This window comes from Hemibagrus wyckioides, linkage group LG07 (genome assembly GCF_019097595.1).
Source record: "Hemibagrus wyckioides isolate EC202008001 linkage group LG07, SWU_Hwy_1.0, whole genome shotgun sequence".
NCBI classification, from domain to species: domain Eukaryota; kingdom Metazoa; phylum Chordata; class Actinopteri; order Siluriformes; family Bagridae; genus Hemibagrus; species Hemibagrus wyckioides.
The window spans coordinates 7,928,296-7,948,020 of record NC_080716.1 but is presented as its reverse complement, the minus strand read 5'-3'; the positions used below and the strand labels follow the sequence as shown (position 1 = coordinate 7,948,020).

Here is a 19,725-nt window from a genome sequence, read left to right as displayed (position 1 = left end):
CCAAACTCTCTGCACTTCTCATCTATGCAACTTACCCCATTTCAGTCCATACTCATTATCAACTCCCATTTCTCCCCTGGAATGTCAGCAGTACTGACTCCCGAGTGCCTGATGCCTAGTGCAAACACAGAAAACAGGTATGGGAGGTAGCACATCAAAGGTTTTTGTAAGTAACATGGATCTGCAGAACTTTGGCCAACCATCATCAAGGTCCAACTCCTCAGTACCAGTATGGCTGGCAACTAAGAACTTGAGAAAGCATGATTCCCTGTAAGAAAATCAGCCCCAGATACACAGGCCAATCCATGTATTTCGTCTTAAGCCAGTCAAACCTGGTCCACTGGCCACCAGCCAAGCGACAGCTACCCCTCTACTCTGTTGAAGGCTAGCCCACATATCAAGTTAAGGACATCCTTAACTCTTGGCAATGAGGGGGGTACACTCCAGTAACTTAACAAGTGAAAGGAGTATGGCCCTGAGGAACAGTGCCGGGTGCCGGCACACAATGTCTTGGACCCGATCATGTGCAACAAGTCCGAACAACGCATCCACAACGTCCAGGCCCTTGGCCCAGGGGGAGGCCCTGGATAATTCTGTTTTGCCCCTGTTTGTGGATAATAACTGGGACACTCAACCTATTCATATGTGTGTTACAGTATTTTTCCTATTTCTGTGACTGTTTACCTTATTTTGCCTTCCCTGTTTTATGCCCTCTGTTTGGAATTGTTTCATTTTTGTACCTTGTTGTTTGAAATTCAACTCACCCTGCATGTGAATCCACCCTCTGTGAATCTGATACATGACGCTGACACACAGAATAGCTACAAACAGGTTACAAATTAACGGGAAATGAGTGGAGTAGCATAATGGAATGGAATGGTACCATTAAGTATTAAACATTTTAACTTTCTCTTGGCGCATATAAAAAATCTGACATTGATGGCAAGAGGGAAAAAATCAATGTGTCTTTGAAAACAGATTGACAGATAACAGGAGAATCAGTCATGAATGCATTCATTTAGCAAGTGTTTCAATGGTAACAGTGACTAAAGTGACTAAAGTGCATTTTATGTCTATGGAAAGGCCATCAGTCTATAAACACTGAGGTTATACACTATATTGCCAAAAGTATTCGCTCACCCATCCAAATAATCAGAATCAGGTGTTCCAATCACTTCCATGGCCACAGGTGTATAAAATCAAGCACGTAGGCATGCAGACTGTTTTTACAAACATTTGTGAAAGAATGGGTCGCTCTCAGGAGCTCAGTGAATTCCAGCGTGGAACTTGATAGGATGCCACCTGTGCAACAAATCCAGTCGTGAAATTTCCTCGCTCCTAAATATTCCACAGTCAACTGTCAGCTGTATTATAAGAACGTGGAAGTGTTTGGGAACGACAGCAACTCAGCCACGAAGTGGTAGGCCACGTAAACTGACGGAGCGGGGTCAGCGGATGCTGAGGCGCATAGTGCAAAGAGGTCGCCAACTTTCTGCAGAGTCAATCGCTACAGACCTCCAAACTTCATGTGGCCTTCAGATTAGCTCAAGAACAGTGCGCAGAGAGCTTCATGGAATGGGTTTCCATGGCCGAGCAGCTGCATCCAAGCCATACATCACCAAGTGCAATGCAAAGCGTCGGATGCAGTGGTGTAAAGTACGCCGCCACTGGACTCTAGAGCAGTGGAGACGCGTTCTCTGGAGTGATGAATCGCGCTTCTCCATCTGGCAATCTGATGGACGAGTCTGGGTTTGGCGGTTGCCAGGAGAACGGTACTTGTCTGACTGCATTGTGCCAAGTGTAAAGTTTGGTGGAGGGGGGATTATGGTGTGGGGTTGTTTTTCAGGAGCTGGGCTTGGCCCCTTAGTTCCAGTGAAAGGAACTCTGAATGCTTCAGCATACCAAGACATTTTGGACAATTCCATGCTCCCAACTTTGTGGGAACAGTTTGGAGCTGGCCCCTTCCTGTTCCAACATGACTGTGCACCAGTGCACAAAGCAAGGTCCATAAAGACATGGATGACAGAGTCTGGTGTGGATGAACTTGACTGGCCTGCACAGAGTCCTGACCTCAACCCGATAGAACACCTTTGGGATGAATTAGAGCGGAGACTGAGAGCCAGGCCTTCTCGTCCAACATCAGTGTGTGACCTCACAAATGCGCTTCTGGAAGAATGGTCAAAAATTCCCATAAACACACTCCTAAACCTTGTGGACAGCCTTCCCAGAAGAGTTGAAGCTGTTATAGCTGCAAAGGGTGGACCGACGTCATATTGAACCCTATGGATTAGGAATGGGATGTCACTTAAGTTCATATGCGAGTCAAGGCAGGTGAGCGAATACTTTTGGCAATATAGTGTATATATATGTCAGTGCAAGACGTGCTCAGACTGCCAACAAGAAGAGTCTGTCAACAAGCATTAATTTTTCCAATAATTTGACATCCGTCTCTATTTTGTATTAGCATTGTTTGTAGGTATAGCTAAATAATTATAATAATAGTACAATAATAATAATAATAATAATAATAATAATAATAATAATAATCATATAACTAACTTCATTTTCAGATCATAGTAAACCCTCATCTGTTTATCCTGCTATAATCCCCAAATAAATGAGAGATGATTTTTATCTCCATGTTATGCATGTATGTAATAAAAGTGCACCCCCTTTCTCTCTCTCTTTCTCTCTCCTCCATCTCCTCCCTCCCTCCCTCCTTCCCTTTCTCTCTCTCTACCTCATTCTCTGAATTGGGCACAACATATGCAATGCCTATCCCCAAACTGTTGCTAGGAGACCCCTAGCTCTCTTTTCTTCAGCCCTGCTGATGCCCACGTGTATTCAGGCTCAGTATAAATCAGATGCAAACTTGCCTCAGAGTGGACGCAGCTCAGGAAGCTCCTTTTTTTTCAGAAAGAATAGAAGAGCATCCCGTTCAGATAAGTTTACAATTTTTCAGATCAGCCATTTTACACACTGTTGACATATACCCTAAGGGAAGAACCTATCAAAATAAAAAACTTTAGGAGCCACCATGTTCTCCAGTGAGATGTGGAACTCTTCAGAGATGCTGCTGAATGATTCTGCAAGAAACTTGTCCTTGGAGGAGGTGGAAGAAGGTGAGCATCCTTTCCTGACAGATGCCTGGCTGGTGCCACTCTTTTTTTCACTCATCATGCTGGTGGGACTCGTAGGGAACTCCCTGGTCATCTATGTAATCTCCAAACACAGGCAGATGAGGACTGCTACCAACTTCTACATTGGTGAGTTTACGTTCTTCACAGTGTTAGAAAAAATAGGCTCAAATGATTCTGAATGTGATTTGCACAATGGATTAACACACCTGACAGTTTGTAAACGATTGTAAAAAATAATGGACTAACCAGTTTTGTGAAGACCTTTTTTTTTCTTCATTAACCCAGGCTATGATAATGGAAATATTCTTTAGTTGTGTAGTTTTTCAAGGTTAGCTGTGGTGTTCACTCAATGTATTAAACTGAAACCTCATTTAAAACTAAATTAAACTCTGCCCTTTCCTGCCACTATGGCAATTTAATTTACTTTTAATCATTTTCCACTTGATAAAATTTGTAATGAAGGCATGACGTCAATAGGGTGTGCACTATTATAGTAGCGGCAGAGCTATTAGACTAGAAGCAAAAATGTGCTCACTATACAGAGAACCAACATACTGTAGATTTATTCAGTTAATAGGCAAAATGAGTCACAGAAATGTTAATAGAATTATAAGAATGTATTTTATGAAGTTTTTCAAGGGGGAACATTGAAGAATTGCATGTTGTATGTCTAAGATTTTCCAGCAATTGATTTATTGCTATATTTAAGAAGATTAAGTTCAACACACACACACACACACACACACTCTCTCTCTCAGAGACAGAGAGAGAGAGAGAGAGAGAGAGAGAGAGAGCGAGAGAGAGAGTGTTCACTGGAATCAAAAGCATATATAAGGTTTACTTTTTCACATTTTGCTCCATGTGCTGCCTTTAACCTTTATGCTGTCATGAAGCTTTGCTTTCTTCTGTAGCTAACCTGGCTGCCACAGATATCATCTTCCTGGTGTGTTGTGTACCATTCACAGCTACCCTTTACCCACTGCCTGGGTGGATCTTCGGCGACTTCATGTGCAAATTTGTTGCTTTTCTTCAGCAGGTATGCATGCACCCTGGTCTTGGCAAGTAAATGAAAACAGTAAGCTATGAGGGGGAAAAAAAGGTCAGTCTGTTGAATTGAATTAATGTGGGAAGAAAATCCATGTTTTTATACAGAAATGACCTTTTCCCCCAGAAACCTATTGAAATACAGGACTATTATGTTGAGTAATTAAGGCAAATAGAGTACTTAAGGCACTATTTGTGCCCTCTGCTACCACTGCACCAACACTCTTAGGCAAATGACATCAAATTGCAAAACAATAATTGCTTTCAGGACAGAATTGGTATAGTGAGCATGAAATATGATGACCAAGTCAACCTGTGTGAATTTGAAATACTTATTCACTGAAGCAAGGGTGTAGTTCAAGAGTGAATATCGATACAGCTGTTATCTGACTCTGCTATAGCCACGATCGAAGTCGTACCAATATTCAACATAACCACACAAGTGTGAGTAAGATATCATAAACAAGAAATTTGCATAGAATATGTAACATAATATTGGCAAATATTCTGTTTATTTTTGCTCCACTAGCAGAAACAGGTCTCCAAGAAGCCTAATTCACTCCATAGCATGTTATCTAGCTGGCTATCTAGCTCACATTAATTTGTACATTCCCGTTAAAGGTGTTTACTGATGAGCATTTCATATTTTAGGTAAACAAATGATCAAATCCAGAAAATTACCAGTTGCCATGTCTGCTGATGAGCTCTACTGTAATAACTGTCTTGAACTAGGAATTTTTGCATGTTGAACACACACGAATGTAGTGATACACAGAGTGAAACACCTCAGTGCACTTAAATACACTCATGTACTCATGGAACGCTGCTCAATCAATCAAATTAGCGGACCAGAACTAACTGCTGTATAAAATAAGATATAGTAGTACTTGCAGATCAGAACACAATCCTTAGCAGCTATAAATTAGTGTGTGAAGGGTGTTATGTGTTTGGGGGCTTGTGATTCACCTGCCTTTGTGTAGATATCCGGATAAGTGAGTCACGTCTTAGTCACAGCTTAACAGCAGGGTGTTTTCAGGAAGCAGTAGCTTAAAATTCATAAATAGGATTTGTCAGACCATAAGAAAACCCAAATTAATGACACTGATAAGCTTAGGGGTAGCTGGAGTATGATAACTTCAGGTTTTCTCTATATTTGGATTTTTATATTTAAAGTAAAAAAAAAGATCAGGCAGTAACCATTTCAAAATGATGATTTTTAAAAGTATAAAAGTATTATGTGCTGTTCTGGGCTATACACATAGTTTATATTTTTGAAACAATATGCAGAGGAATTTTCCTGGTGCTGACCTGTACAATGCCTCCCACCTACAGTTACAATTGTTCTGCTGTGCTCGTATTTTGCTGTGCATGTGAAGATAAGTGAACTGTAAAACACAATACCAAGAAATGCTGTAGAGTCATTTCCATTGTGATTTCGCTCATCTCGAAGAGACAGTCCTTTCAGCAGTTTTAGTGAAAAACATGATTTATTGAATGAATAACGGCTGAATAACAGTCTCCCCCACAGTCTGAAACCATCCATGGTGTTTACTATGCTCACTAACCAGTCTTCCACACTTATGTTTTTCTTTTTCACATCCAAACCTCTTCATAATTTTAAATAGGATATAATTAGTCACAGCTTAAGTATTGTAGCTCATTATGTTCATTAACACACCAAGAGCTAGCTACTCCTGCAAAATTCTTGAAATGTGCTTTTAAAACCAATCTGATCATTGAATTGCTGCCCGGCAAATAGTACAGTGAGGGAAAAAATTATTTGATCCCCTGCTGATTTTGTACGCTTGCCCACTGACAAAAAAATGATCAGTCTGTAATTTTAATGGTAGGTGTATTTGAACAGTGAGAGGCAGAATAACAACAAAAAAATCCAGAAAAACACATTTCAGAAAAGTTCTACATTGATTTGCATTTTAATGAGTGAAATAAGTATTTGATCCCCTATCAGTCAGAACGATTTCTGGCTCCCAGGTGTCTTTTATACAGGTAAGGAGCTGAGATTACAGTAGGAGCACTCTCGGGGAGTGCTCATAATCTCAGCTCGTTAACTGTATGTAAGACACCCTGTCCACAGAAGGAAGCAATCAGTCAGATTCCAAACTCTCCATCATGGCCAAGACCAAAGAGCTGTCCATGGATGTCAGGGACAAGATTGTAGACCTACACAAGGCTGGAATGAGCTACAAGACTATCGCCAAGCAGCTTGGTGAGAAGGTGACAACAGTTGGTGCGATTATTCCCAAATGGAAGAAACACAAAAGGACCGTCAATCTTCCTCGGTCTGGGGCTCCATGCAAGATCTCACCTCATGGAGTTTCAATGATCATGAGAACGTCGAGGAATCAGCCCAGAATTACACTGGAGGATTTTGTCAATGATCTCAAGGCAGCTGGGACCATAGTCACCAAGAAAACAATTGGTAACACACTACGCCGTGAAAGACTGAAATCCAGTAGCGCCCGCGAGGTCCCCCTGCTAAAGAAAGCACATGTACAGGCTCATCTGAAGTTTGCCAGTGAACATCTGAATGATTCAGAGGAGAACTGGGTGAAAGTGTTGTGGTCAAATGAGACCAAAATCCAGCTCTTTGGCATCAACTCAACTCGCCGTGTTTGGAGGAGGAGGAATGCTGCCTATGACTCCAAGAAGACCATCCCCACCGTCAAACATGGAGGTGGAAACATTATGCTTTGGGGGTGTTTTTCTGCAAAGGGAACAGGACAACCGCACCGCATCAAAGGGACGATGGACAGAGCCATGTACCGTCAAATCTTGAGTGAGAACCTCCTTCCCTCAGCCAGGGCATTGAAAATGGGTAGTGGATGGATATTCCAGCCTGACAATGACCCAAAACACACGGCCAAGGCAACAAAGGAGTGGTTCAAAAAGAAGCACATTAAGGTCCTGTAGTGGCCTAGCCAGTCTCCAGACCTTAATCCCATAGAAAATCTGTGGACGGGGCTGAAGGGTCAGCCACAAAACCTTAATGACTTGGTGAGGATCTGCAAGGAGGAGTGGGCCCAAATTCCTTGAGATATGAGATGTGTGCAAACCTGGTGGCCAACTACAAGAAATGTCTGACGTCTGTGATTGCCAACAAGGGTTTGCCACCAAGTGCTAAGTCATGTTTTGCAAAGGGGTCAAATACTTATTTCACTCAATAAAAAGCAAATCAATGTAGAACTTTTTTGAAATGTGTTTTTCTGGATGTTTTTGTTGTTATTCTGCCTCTCACTGTTCAGATAAACCTACCATTAAAATTACAGACTGATCATTTCTGTCAGTGGGCAAACGTACAAAATCAGCAGGGGATCAAATAATTTTTTCCCTCACTGTACCATAGAGGATGTCCTGAGCAATAGATGAAATGTTCAGCAGGTTTATGGAACATTGCAAGGTCAGCTGGTTTGTTACCAGTGGTAAGTGACTATTACTATAACTTTCAGGGTTTAATATAATCAGGTTTAACTGTAAAGCTGATTTGCAGTCATCCAGCCACCAAGAGAAATAGACTTTCTGTTGTCTCTAGGAAGGTTAGCACTCTAAAACCAGGCAATACCTTGGATCCAGATGATGGCATGCACAACATTTGTGAAACAGTTCCACATGAAGACATACCAAGGCTTAATAAGGGGTCAATCGTATCCAAGGAGCCAAACCTACAGGTATAGTAGCCAGGTCTATGGTGCAGACTACCTCTGCCATTTGGAATAAATAATCTACTGGGGGAGGAAGGTTGTGGTAGCAATGTCTTAAACCGTCTCTCAGTTTTAACAGTTTGATGTGTTCTACTCTCATACTGGGGCTCCACATGCCTCCCGTGCTACTACATCACCACACTGCCCCACCAAGTGAGTGATCTCTCTGTAGCTCTGTCACTTTTGTTAAAAAAGCCTCACTTCTGCAGGGAGTTAAAGTTTCTAACCCACTGGTTGAGATGAAAACACATCTCACTAAATGCATTTGGGATTTAGCCCTAGGCTAATTCCAACAAGCCAAGAAGATTTTTGTTGAACCTATAGATAACAATAGCATCTTCAGCCGGAGTCAGTACCATATGCAGAGAGCTGTTTGAAATTGATTGGCAAGTGCGATATAATCTGCCACATATTGGGGTGGCAGGGTGACGAGCATTCTAGTTGCATGCTGAGTCACAGTGAGACTAAGTGCTGTGATGTATGTAAAGAGGAACTGGATGGCGTTTTCCTTGGTGGATGCAAATAGGACCTAGTCATTTATGCCTCTGGCCATCACTAGCAACAGGGACCAATTCCACCTCAAGAACACCAGTGTTCAGAGATTTGATTAAGTGGATGATTTTCAAAGGTTTTGATCAGTTCATTCACAGAGGGATTGAAAGCTTCAGATTGCAAAGTGATAGTTTCAATGCAAATAGCATGTCTAACAAATTGTCTAACACAAGCCATATGCTTGTGGTCAGATGTAAGCATTAGCGTCATGATGCACTGGTAAAAATCAGGCATGAAGCTTTGCTCATAATCTGTCATGTATCAGTTGGAACCAATTCAACTCTGAATCAGAATCTAAATCTACCAGCCAGATGCACCATGTCAGCAACGGCATCACTGCACAGTCAGGGCAGGGAGCATCTGACACCTAACACTGCATCTTTAAGATGACAAATACTGGGGCAGTGTACTGAAAGCAGGTGCATGTGTTTGCCTTCTGGGAGCTTAAACACTGCCTGCGTGAGCATGAATTCTGCAGCATGGCACTCATTCAGAGGCAAGGTTGTGTATAATGGAACCCTGCTCACTTGGTGGTGGTGAGGGACTGAGAGGTAAGTGAGCAACAGAGCTAACTTCAGAACACACAAGCACACAGGAGCGCTATATAACAACACACTAACACGCAATGCAAGCTTGTAGCCATAAACTTCATTAAGGTTTCCAGGTGATTCATACTACCTCTAGTGGACTGAAGTGCTGAAATGACTCCAGTCTCACACTTATTATGTGAGAATGTGAACACACACACACACACACCAGAACCTGTTTTTGTTTAGTTTTTGTGGATAGATTAGGCTCCTCCTTAAATATTTTTATTTTTATTTCATAATCCATAAAAATTCCTGAGTGAAGACAAATATCTGGAGCTTGCTGTGTAAATGTATATACTCATCATTTTAATAGGAACATCTCTTCAATTGTTAAATCATCCAATCATGTGACAGCAATGTAATGTAAAATCAGGCAAATCCTGGTCAATACACTTAATCTTTACTTAAATTTCATAATGGGAGAAATGCAACTACAATGACTGTGGGATGGTTGTTTGTGACAGATGGTATCTCCTGGTTTTTTTTTTTTACACAATATTTCAAGAAGCGCACATGAGCCTAATTAAGTTTTATGTGCGATACCAATCTTTCTGTTTATGCCTTCAAAGCACATGCATTTTTATTATCATCCTCCGTGGAAGTCCAACAAGTCATCTGAGTGTTAGCACTCTATGTGTGAGTCAGTTTATCCAGGCCCACCTCAGATATTTTCTGTCATGACAGTATCACAGTACAGTTTGTCGCAAGGATTTCTGGAGCAGAATAGCCTGACTGAGTTAGAGTAGGGTGACTAGACAGCCATTTCATTGCTGAAAGCACTGCCTTATTGCTCTATAAATATCACTCAGTTGTGAACTATGTTTGGAAAAATCACAAATGACTCATATTTTTATGGGCAGTATATATTTGGATGCCCTTCAAGCCCTAGAAGGAAAGAACAGGTTGAGATAAAATGGCAAAGAGCATGACATGTGCCTCCGAGAGACTCGACCTTTTTAGTAGCATGTGTCTGAAGCACATGTAGGTGCTTTAGATTTACCGCTTCAGATTTACCGCTAAGTTGGTTAAATTCTCACTTGGTTCTCTGAGTCATCTAAATCTAAGACTTGATCTTGAATTCTCCATTGAATTGTTTCCCTGGTGAAAAGAGTATAAATGGACATGTTTTTGTCTTTTACATGAAAGGGGACATAATTACTGAAATTACTTATCATTGTCTGTCTGAGGATGTTCAAATGTTCAAGTGAGCACTTTATTAATGAGATACCATTTGAGTTTAAGGGCATTATGAGTTTAGTGAAGGAATAGATTCATTTGCCTTGTACTTCGAGTGCATAGAAAATGTTACTCAATCTAACCAATGAAGCAAGAAGCATCTCTAAGAAATACAGAACCATAGCAATAAAAATCAATTGTAAGTCTAAACAAAAAGATGGAATAAGCTGCTACTGATTGCACATATTATACATTCTCTTATTTGCTATAATACATTGCTATACAGATTTCATTTCCACTAATAATCTATAGACAAAGTAAGGCAGGTCGTTCATGACAGTGTGAGACATGTTTCTGCTGCAACGGATTTAAATGAAATCAACTGTTAGTAGAACAGAGCCAGTCCTGTCAAGCCTTGTGCCTTTTTTCACATCTCTTTGTAAAGCTCATCTCTCTTGGGCCATAAAGTGCTGTTAGGATACTCTCAACAGCACTGTAGTGGAAGCTCTTGTCTACTTCCCCATTCTCCTTGTCTTTCTGATGATTTCAGTAATATTTCGTGTCAAGTTAAGTTTCCTGGAGATTTCCAGAAATTTAAATTTCTTCACTATTGGCCCATTAATACAAAGATTTCCCTACGTTCATTCCTTTTGTTTCGGAGATATCCAGCCTATAGGATATTGCTGTTGTTGTTGCAATTTTTACCAACATAACCAATGACATGGTACTGTATTGTTCACTAAATTTATGATGTAGTTCCCATCATGCCTGGTTTAGCCATAACTGAGCTGTGAATACAACCTATGACTTAGAGAGCAGCCATGTGGAGCTCTGTTATTCAGTATACTCTAAGTGTTAATGAAGTTTTATTCCCAAATTTCACCACCTGTGTTCTTGCTGTCAAAACATACAAAACATCCAGCTGCAGATGGAGTTGGGCCACTTCATCACCCTGAGATTACAGTTCAGGGACTGTGTTAAATGCTGAACTGTAATCAGTAAACAACAGTTGCTGGAGGGCAAAGTGAAAGGGCATCACCCACAGATCTGTTTGTTTGGTACACAAACTGCTGAGAGACTAAAAACCCATGAATTCTACTATAGATATGAGTTAAGTTCTTCCAGGAGCCTAAAAGCCTCGGAGGTGAATGCAAAAGGATGGCATATCATTGCATGTTATTTTGATTGGAATGCTTGTTGTTTAAACATTACCTGGAGATTTCTAAGAAAAATATAACCAGGTGTGATACATTTTTAAACACCCTTGGTTGTTGATACATTGGGTCCTATATATATATATATATATATATATATATATATATATATATATATATATATATATATATATATATATATAATTACTATATATATATAATTTTAAAATATGTGAAGTTTGCATGAGAGTAAGAGTTAGTAATTTGTAATGAGTTAGTAATTTGTATTTTGTTATGGCTTCTAGTCCTTGCCATAATTTCTAAAACCTTTAGGTTGGCTAATGTGATAACCTCTAATGCATATGTAGATATTTTATACACAATGCCTCCCCTGAGAGGAAGACCAAGCTCTTTTCTCTGTGTATGAACCGGATTTCTGTTGAACCATGGCCTTTGTTTAGGAAAAATGTCACACTACATGAATAAAACTGTTCTTCTATTCTCCCACACCAAACACGGTAACTTTATGGTGGAAAAAATGGACAGGTTAGATTATTCAGTGTTATTGTCTTCTTTTGTTTTTCCTGTGCACTTGAAGGTAAGTGGACTGTAAAACACAAGAACAATCAATGCTAACCACTGCAGAGGCAGCCTCATTGTGCTTTTGTTCATCTCTCTGAGAAAGTCCATGGTAGTTTAATGTTTGAAAAATAGGAATAATTGCTGGCCAGATAAATAACAGATCCCCCATGCCCTAATTTTCTAGTGTAGCTGCTGTGGGAAGACTGAATTAATACATTCAGCTAGTTAAAAACAAATTGGAGGTGGTGTGCATTGATCTTTCCCACACTGGGTGTTAAAGGTTCATGCTATCCCTGATGTTGTGTGTTCCTTGGAAGTGATAATTAGGCATAGCTTATGTGTTGAGACTCATTATGGCTGTTAAAACAGAAAACAGCTGCTTGAAAGCCGTCTTTAAAACCAACCAGTGATCTATAACACCTACAGAGTATTCGTAATATTATTTCAAATCATGTTATTGAGCACTTCACTGCCTACAGACTGATAGATTCTTTAATACGGCTGATTCACAGCCATAACAATGGAAGCAGTGGCTTCTCTCATTCAATTAAATGTTTTCCTGAGCCGTAATAAGACTTGATCTTGAACCTTCCATTCAATTGGTTTCCCCGGAAAGATGAATAACAAGCCATGTTTTTGTCTGCTCTGCAAAAGAAGGTTGCATTATACTTGTTACATGCGTCAGCCTCCTTTTTGTCTGTCAGACGAATAGACTGTCTGTCTCTCATCCCTGAAACTTTTAGATTTTTTTCTCTGTATAATGGCTTTCATAATCACTCCTGATGAAAGGAAGTATGGCTGTGGCTATTTCCAGGTGACGGTCCAGGCCACGTGCATCACACTGACAGCAATGAGTGGGGATCGTTGCTATGTGACTGTGTACCCCTTGAAATCTCTACGTCATCGTACTTCACGGGTTGCCATGATTGTAAGCGTCTGCATCTGGATTGGTATGTCATACAATACCATTATCAAGATCTCAGTTAAACCTTTATTTAAAAAAGTCATTTACTAATTAACGAGTAAGTATATACTACACAATAGCCTACAAGTTCTTGATAAATGTACAGTATATTAAATGTGCCTTCTTATTACGACAGATCAAGTGCATTATATCACCAGTCTTATCAACATTTGGGTATTGCTTTATATCACCTATTGCTTTATATTATTTACTACATTACTTAAAAGTAACAAATATTAAACATGCTTATTACATTCACCTAAATGTTAATTAAATACACTTGCATTGACAGTTTATTCAATCCATGACTAAAAATAAATCCACATAACAGAATTGAAATGGCCACACGTTCTTAAATGTTGCTAGCGTACTGAACTCTGTTCTCCATGTTTAAAAAAAACTGAATTAATCTTTCATAAGCCTCTGACTTGTGCTATTTACCAATTGCAAACATCTTAATGAAGGTGTTAGTTTGTATGGGTCTGTATTATATTGTATGTGGGCTTATTGTATTGTATGTGGACTTAATTTTACTCCTTAATTGTATAAATATTGGTTTATCCCATAAATGTTGAACATCATGCTGCTCTTGATTTATTTATTATAAAAAAAATCAATACAAGAAGTATTTGCTCATTATTTCTTCCTGTTAACTAAATAATGCTACACTATATTGCCAAAAGTATTCGCTCACCTGCCTTGACTCGCATATGAACTTAAGTGACATCCCATTCCTAATCCATAGGGTTCAATATGACGTCGGTCCACCCTTTGCAGCTATAACAGCTTCAACTCTTCTGGGAAGGCTGTCCACAAGGTTTAGGAGTGTGTTTATGGGAATTTTTGACCATTCTTCCAGAAGCGCATTTGTGAGGTCACACACTGATGTTGGACGAGAAGGCCTGGCTCTCAGTCTCCGCTCTAATTCATCCCAAAGGTGTTCTATCGGGTTGAGGTCAGGACTCTGTGCAGGCCAGTCAAGTTCATCCACACCAGACTCTGTCATCCATGTCTTTATGGACCTTGCTTTGGTCACTGGTGCACAGTCATGTTGGAAGAGGAAGGGGCCAGCTCCAAACTGTTCCCACAAAGTTGGGAGCATGGAATTGTCCAAAATGTCTTGGTATGCTGAAGCATTCAGAGTTCCTTTCACTGGAACTAAGGGGCCAAGCCCAGCTCCTGAAAAACAACCCCACACCATAATCCCCCCTCCACCAAACTTTACACTTGGCACAATGCAGTCAGACAAGTACCGTTCTCCTGGCAACCGCCAAACCCAGACTCGTCCATCAGATTGCCAGATGGAGAAGCGCGATTCGTCACTCCAGAGAACGCGTCTCCACTGCTCTAGAGTCCAGTGGCGGCGTACTTTACACCACTGCATCCGACGCTTTGCATTGCACTTGGTGCTGTATGGCTTGGATGCAGCTGCTCGGCCATGGAAACCCATTCCATGAAGCTCTCTGCGCACTGTTCTTGAGCTAATCTGAAGGCCACATGAAGTTTGGAGGTCTGTAGCGATTGACTCTGCAGAAAGTTGGCGACCTCTTCACACTATGCGCCTCAGCATCCGCTGACCCCGCTCCGTCAGTTTACGTGGCCTACCACTTCGTGGCTGAGTTGCTGTCGTTCCCAAACACTTCCACGTTCTTATAATACAGCTGACAGTTGACTGTGGAATATTTAGGAGCGAGGAAATTTCACGACTGGATTTGTTGCACAGGTGGCATCCTATCACAGTTCCACGCTGGAATTCACTGAGCTCCTGAGAGCGACCCATTCTTTCACAAATGTTTGTAAAAACAGTCTGCATGCCTAGGTGCTTGATTTTATACACCTGTGGCCATGGAAGTGATTGGAACACCTGATTCTGATTATTTGGATGGTGAGCGAATACTTTTGGCAATATAGTGTATATTATTGATGTAGAACTAGCAACATTTGTTTGACTAATAAATAACATAGTTTTCTGGTGTTTTCTGATCTAGGCTCTTTCATTCTGTCCACCCCAATTTTAATGTATCAAAGGCTTGAGGATGGCTACTGGTATGGTCCAAGACAGTACTGCATGGAGCGCTTTCCCTCAAAGACACATGAAAGAGCCTTCATACTGTACCAGTTCATAGCTGTCTATCTGCTGCCTGTTCTAACGATCTCATTCTGCTACTCCTTCATGTTGAAGAGGGTGGGCCAGCCAACTGTAGAGCCCGTTGATAATAACCACCAGGTAGGAGCAGTGGGCTTCCATACTGCTATTCATTTTTTAATATGTGCATATTACAGTCCATGTCCTGAAACTCAAATAAAAAGATATTGCATATGGGGACGCTGTTATATAATTCATCACTCTACTGCTTGAAGGGTCTTGCCTTTGATAGGCTGGCCTTTTGAGACAGCTAGTGTGCTGTTTATTTTAAGTATGATGTGTGTTGAAGCCCTGCCAGAGACAAAGCTGATCTATTTTCAGGTGCACCTGCTCTCTGAGAGAACCATTTCCATCAGGAGTAAGGTTTCCAAAATGGTGGTGGTCATCGTGGTGCTCTTTACGATCTGCTGGGGTCCAATTCAAATCTTTGTCCTCTTTCAGTCTTTCTACCCGAACTTTAAGGTCAATTACGCCACATATAAGATCAAGACATGGGCCAACTGTATGTCGTATGCCAACTCGTCTATCAACCCCATCGTGTACGGCTTCATGGGAGCCAGCTTCCGAAAGTCCTTCAGGAAGACTTTCCCCTTCCTCTTCAGGCATGCGGTGAGGGACAGCAGCGTAATCTCCCGTACAGCAAACGCAGAAATTAAATTTGTTGCAACAGACGAGAGCAATACCGAAAGAAAATGAGCAGCAGGCATGGATGAGAATTAGCGCCTCCATCTGCACATAGCCAAATGCTTAATTGCTGGCACGTCCTGCACCAAAACAAACTGATGAATTTGGAAATTACATGATTTCTTCAGGGAGAGCCAGTGTGCATAATAAAGAGATGTACAATGACCTGGAAAAGCACATTTGCATGCTAATTCCTTGATGAATACTTAACCTTTGACAAGCACAGCACATGACCAACATGAATTATGAATTAGATTAAATGAGATTTAATACAACTTGTAATTTTACATAAACAGCGGATGCTAGCAGTAACATGAATGGGATATAAATCAGAGAGGCCAAGGTCTTTCCCGGACGAAAGGCTGTTCTGACAAACAGTGCTGTGCAGGAACCTGCCAGAGAGGATGTTATCTGAATGATCCATGGAGACTCATGACTCATTGATTGAGATTAAGACATAGGTTGGTCCTGCACCTCCCTGTGTACACACACGCTACAACCGACTATAACCCTGTACATTTTTATCTTAATGGGTGTTACTGATGTTCTCAGTTTACCTCCTGACTCAGTCGAGACTCTTCTTACTTTGACAGCGAGTCTAAACACATGTAGTATTGTTACCAAGTACAGTTTGTGTTGGCAACACTTTCACTCTGCAGAGCTGAAAAAGGCTGTTAAATAGTTTTGTTGATAGACACACAGTCTAATCTCAGAAGGGGAAATAGTATTAACAGTTCTTGAGAGGTGAGACTTCTGTGAGCTTCTGCCTCAACAAGAAATCCTTTTATTTTTTAAAACACTGTGATTTTAACAGATGCTTCTGATAAACTGCATAGATTTTCCATCATCATGTTATAATGACTGTAATACAGCACATAAAGAAATAACATAAGATTGTCTTTTAACTGGAATATTGTATGTACTGTATACATGTATGGATGTATATTTGTAAATAGATATGTATGTATGTATGTATGTATGTATAGAGCCGTCCAGACATAATGTTATCCTCCATAACAATGAGCAAATGTTAATATATAAAAGAACAACACATGCTGTTAGTGATATTTTGAGCTCATTGTGGAGCACTGATTTAACCCCCCCCCCCCCAAACCTTTATATTAAGCAGTGCCTTCTTCTACAAAACACTGTTTTTAAAATATTATGCATGCTTACAATTTAATATTTCTCACCTGCCCTGAAGAGAATGGCACTGAACTTCTTTTTCTTAACAAGGTTGGAGACATTTTAAGATGTCTCTTGGTCTAATCTGCAATGCATCATTTTAAGCTCATCTATATTCCTGGATTTGTTCACGTGGAATTTATTCTTCTTTTCCAACACTACAGGTTTTCTTTTTTTAAACAGTTCAAATGTGGAGCTTGAGACAGGCAAATAACTGATTTTGTGTTTCTTTAACCACATCTATGTTGATGTGAAGTATGTTCGGCTCATCATCTTATTGAAAGCTCAGAATATTGGCCAGGAGGTTTTGGGTTGAAATGTCCTGATACTTAACACAATTATTCGTGCCATAAATCTTCACAAGAACCCCTGAAGCACCTGCTACAAAACATCCCTGAAGAATTCACTGCAAAATCTGCATATTTTCCACTGAGCTTTTACCAATCACCAAAACATGCTAAAGGTGCACATGGCCAGAAAGTCTGATTTCCATCTTCTCAATTTCCATTTTCTCATCTGCCTGTATCGCACAGTACCATTTGTACTTCTGATGATGCTTGGTGAACTTCAGATGTTGCATTTCATGATACTCTGCAGTAGGGCTTTGTAATGTTGTTGTGAAAGTGGGTTGATTCTAAATCTTCTAAATCAACTTTTGGATCAAATTGTGCAATTCTAAAACTGTGATCTCTGGAGGTCTTTTCCTCTCCTTAACCATCCTGCTCACTGTGTATGGCCCTAATTGTACTTAATCCCTTTTTTAATTTCTTGTCACTTTGTGATTTGTTTGCTTTTATGCAAAAATGTCCTGTCAGTAAATTTGTAATTAAATTTGTGAGCGAAAATATCATTATTTTCAGAAAAGTTCTAATGTAATAATTTTCTTTATGTACAATATACATAAGTGTAATATTAAGTATAATAATATGTATTTGTAATAATGTATAATTATACGTAATATGTTGTCTTTGTTTATATCATAACAAAATAGACCTTTTTCACAATAGTGTCAGTATTAGGACATATGTACATTTGAAAGCTCCCCTCTACTCATTCTTTCTCCTTTTCACCTTGAGGACTCATCTATAATTTATGTAGCACCGACCTACGCAGTTTTAGAAATGTCTCTGAGAATATATTTGATTTTTTTTTATCAATCTGAATTCTTTCTTTCTTTCTTTCTTTCTTTCTTTCTTTCTTTCTTTCTTTCTTTCTTTCTTTCTTTCTTTCTTTCTTTCTTTCTTTCTTTCTCTTGTATTCCTAATAGAACACAGTTTCACTAGGTTCTTGTGTTCAATGTTTGCTTTAATGAAACGAATAACGGTATAATATAAGCATTATATAATATTACACAGACTTGGCCTCCTTTCTCATAAATATATTGCTATAAAAAGAAAGATTTCTTTCATTTTTGCCTTGTTGTTTTTACTGGCTTGTTCAACAATGCAAAACTATTAACTGAAATAAAACTTTTTAAAGCACAATAAACATTGTTCTCATAAATGTACTCAGAAAGACAAATATATAACATATTAAAAAAAGGAAAACAGAAATCAGGAGTAAACAATTCCAGCGAGAAAAATCATCACACTGTGTGGGCTCTGGCCTCCAGGAGTGAAATTGATCAGCCCTGATCTAACAGGTATTGTTGTCCAGAATTATTTGCATCTGATGTCTTTACATATTCAATGACTGTGGTTTAAACAACTCTAAAAGGCACAGCAGTTAATTATTTGAATTAATGTTTTTCCTGTGTTTTGCTGTCAGAGTTTGGGATCTTAGCCAAAGATCACACGGTTCACACGTCCACCAAGGCTGGTGTGGCTTAGTTGAGCTGGCACCATGGAAGTCATACTGCATATCTACCCACACAAACACCCAGTCATTATCTCTGTTTCTGGAAACAAGCTACCCAGAAGCCACAAAAAAAGGAGAAACTTTATTTTATTTTTTTCAGACTTTCTTCAAAGAATAATTAATAGTAATACACTATTCTGGCTGGTACACTCACACAATGTAGAATGACCTGACCTGAAGGGTGTGTGCCAGGGCTGCTTAAAGCTTCTCTCCAGATTTTGTAAAGGGGTGAGATAGATCAGGAATGATTGGAGCACTTCACCATCACAGAAATCAAGAACAAGCTTCTCTGCTAGATAAGAAACATAAAGGTTTTCTCATTAAGGATCTATGTCTACAGCCAGAGGTTTCCTAAATCTGCTTTGTGATATTGTTCATAGCTAAAATGGCTATATAAGTAAAACTGAATTGAATTGAAAGCGAGAGAGGGAAGAACTTTGGAAAGAAAACAGATCCAGTTCATGCAGATGACACTGTCACTTTTACCATATCCCTAACATCCCTTTTCATGGTAGATGTCAAACTAATAGCATCTAAATATAATTACAGAGATGAAAGATGAACCTATAATTAGTCCAGCTCAAAGTTGAGCAACTGCACTCGTGCACGCATTAACTGCTGATTTCTGTATGGACAGAACATTTCACACATCTATTTATTGACTGTTGGCTACAGAAAATCCTTTTGATGAGTAGAAATATCAAATAGAAACAAGCCTTTTTCTTTTTTTTACCTTAAACGATTCAATAGGTATTAGACCCTGTCTGGAAGTGTGTGAATGTTTAGAGCATGTGTTTTTCCAGTTTTTCTTCTTTAAGTAGTAAGTGAGACGAGATCATGTGATTTTACATTTCCATTTATTTGCTTATTCATTTAGTCATAGGAGTACAGTGAGGCATCAGCATGCCAATATATAGAAGCATCGGATAAAT

At 39.7% G+C, this 19,725-nt stretch overlaps 1 protein-coding gene across 2 annotated transcripts; it reads left to right on the top strand.

The window, feature by feature from the left end:
• The first annotated feature begins 2,808 nt into the window (after positions 1 to 2,808).
• On the top strand, positions 2,809 to 18,379 carry kiss1ra (KISS1 receptor a). Of its 2 annotated transcripts, none has more exons than XM_058393839.1 (5): positions 2,809 to 3,266; positions 4,052 to 4,176; positions 12,772 to 12,907; positions 14,910 to 15,148; positions 15,509 to 18,379. In XM_058393839.1, exons 1-5 carry the CDS (start codon positions 3,038 to 3,040, stop codon positions 15,761 to 15,763), a joined length of 984 nt encoding a protein of 327 aa, XP_058249822.1. In that variant the 5' UTR covers positions 2,809 to 3,037; the 3' UTR covers positions 15,764 to 18,379. The 2 variants fall into 2 exon arrangements, with proteins under 2 accessions (XP_058249822.1, XP_058249821.1); XM_058393838.1 differs by having other exon boundaries at positions 2,816 to 3,266; positions 15,389 to 18,378.
• The last annotated feature ends 1,346 nt before the right edge of the window (positions 18,380 to 19,725 follow it).

Excerpts from the sequence above, each read along its gene's own strand:
- kiss1ra (XM_058393838.1), top strand. The coding sequence starts at position 3,038 with ATGTTCTCCAGTGAGATGTGGAACTCTTCAGAGATGCTGCTGAATGAT. Across the intron at positions 3,267-4,051 it reads TGCTACCAACTTCTACATTG|CTAACCTGGCTGCCACAGAT; the intron begins GTGAGTTTACGT and ends TTTCTTCTGTAG. Across the intron at positions 12,908-14,909 it reads AAGCGTCTGCATCTGGATTG|GCTCTTTCATTCTGTCCACC; the intron begins GTATGTCATACA and ends TTTCTGATCTAG.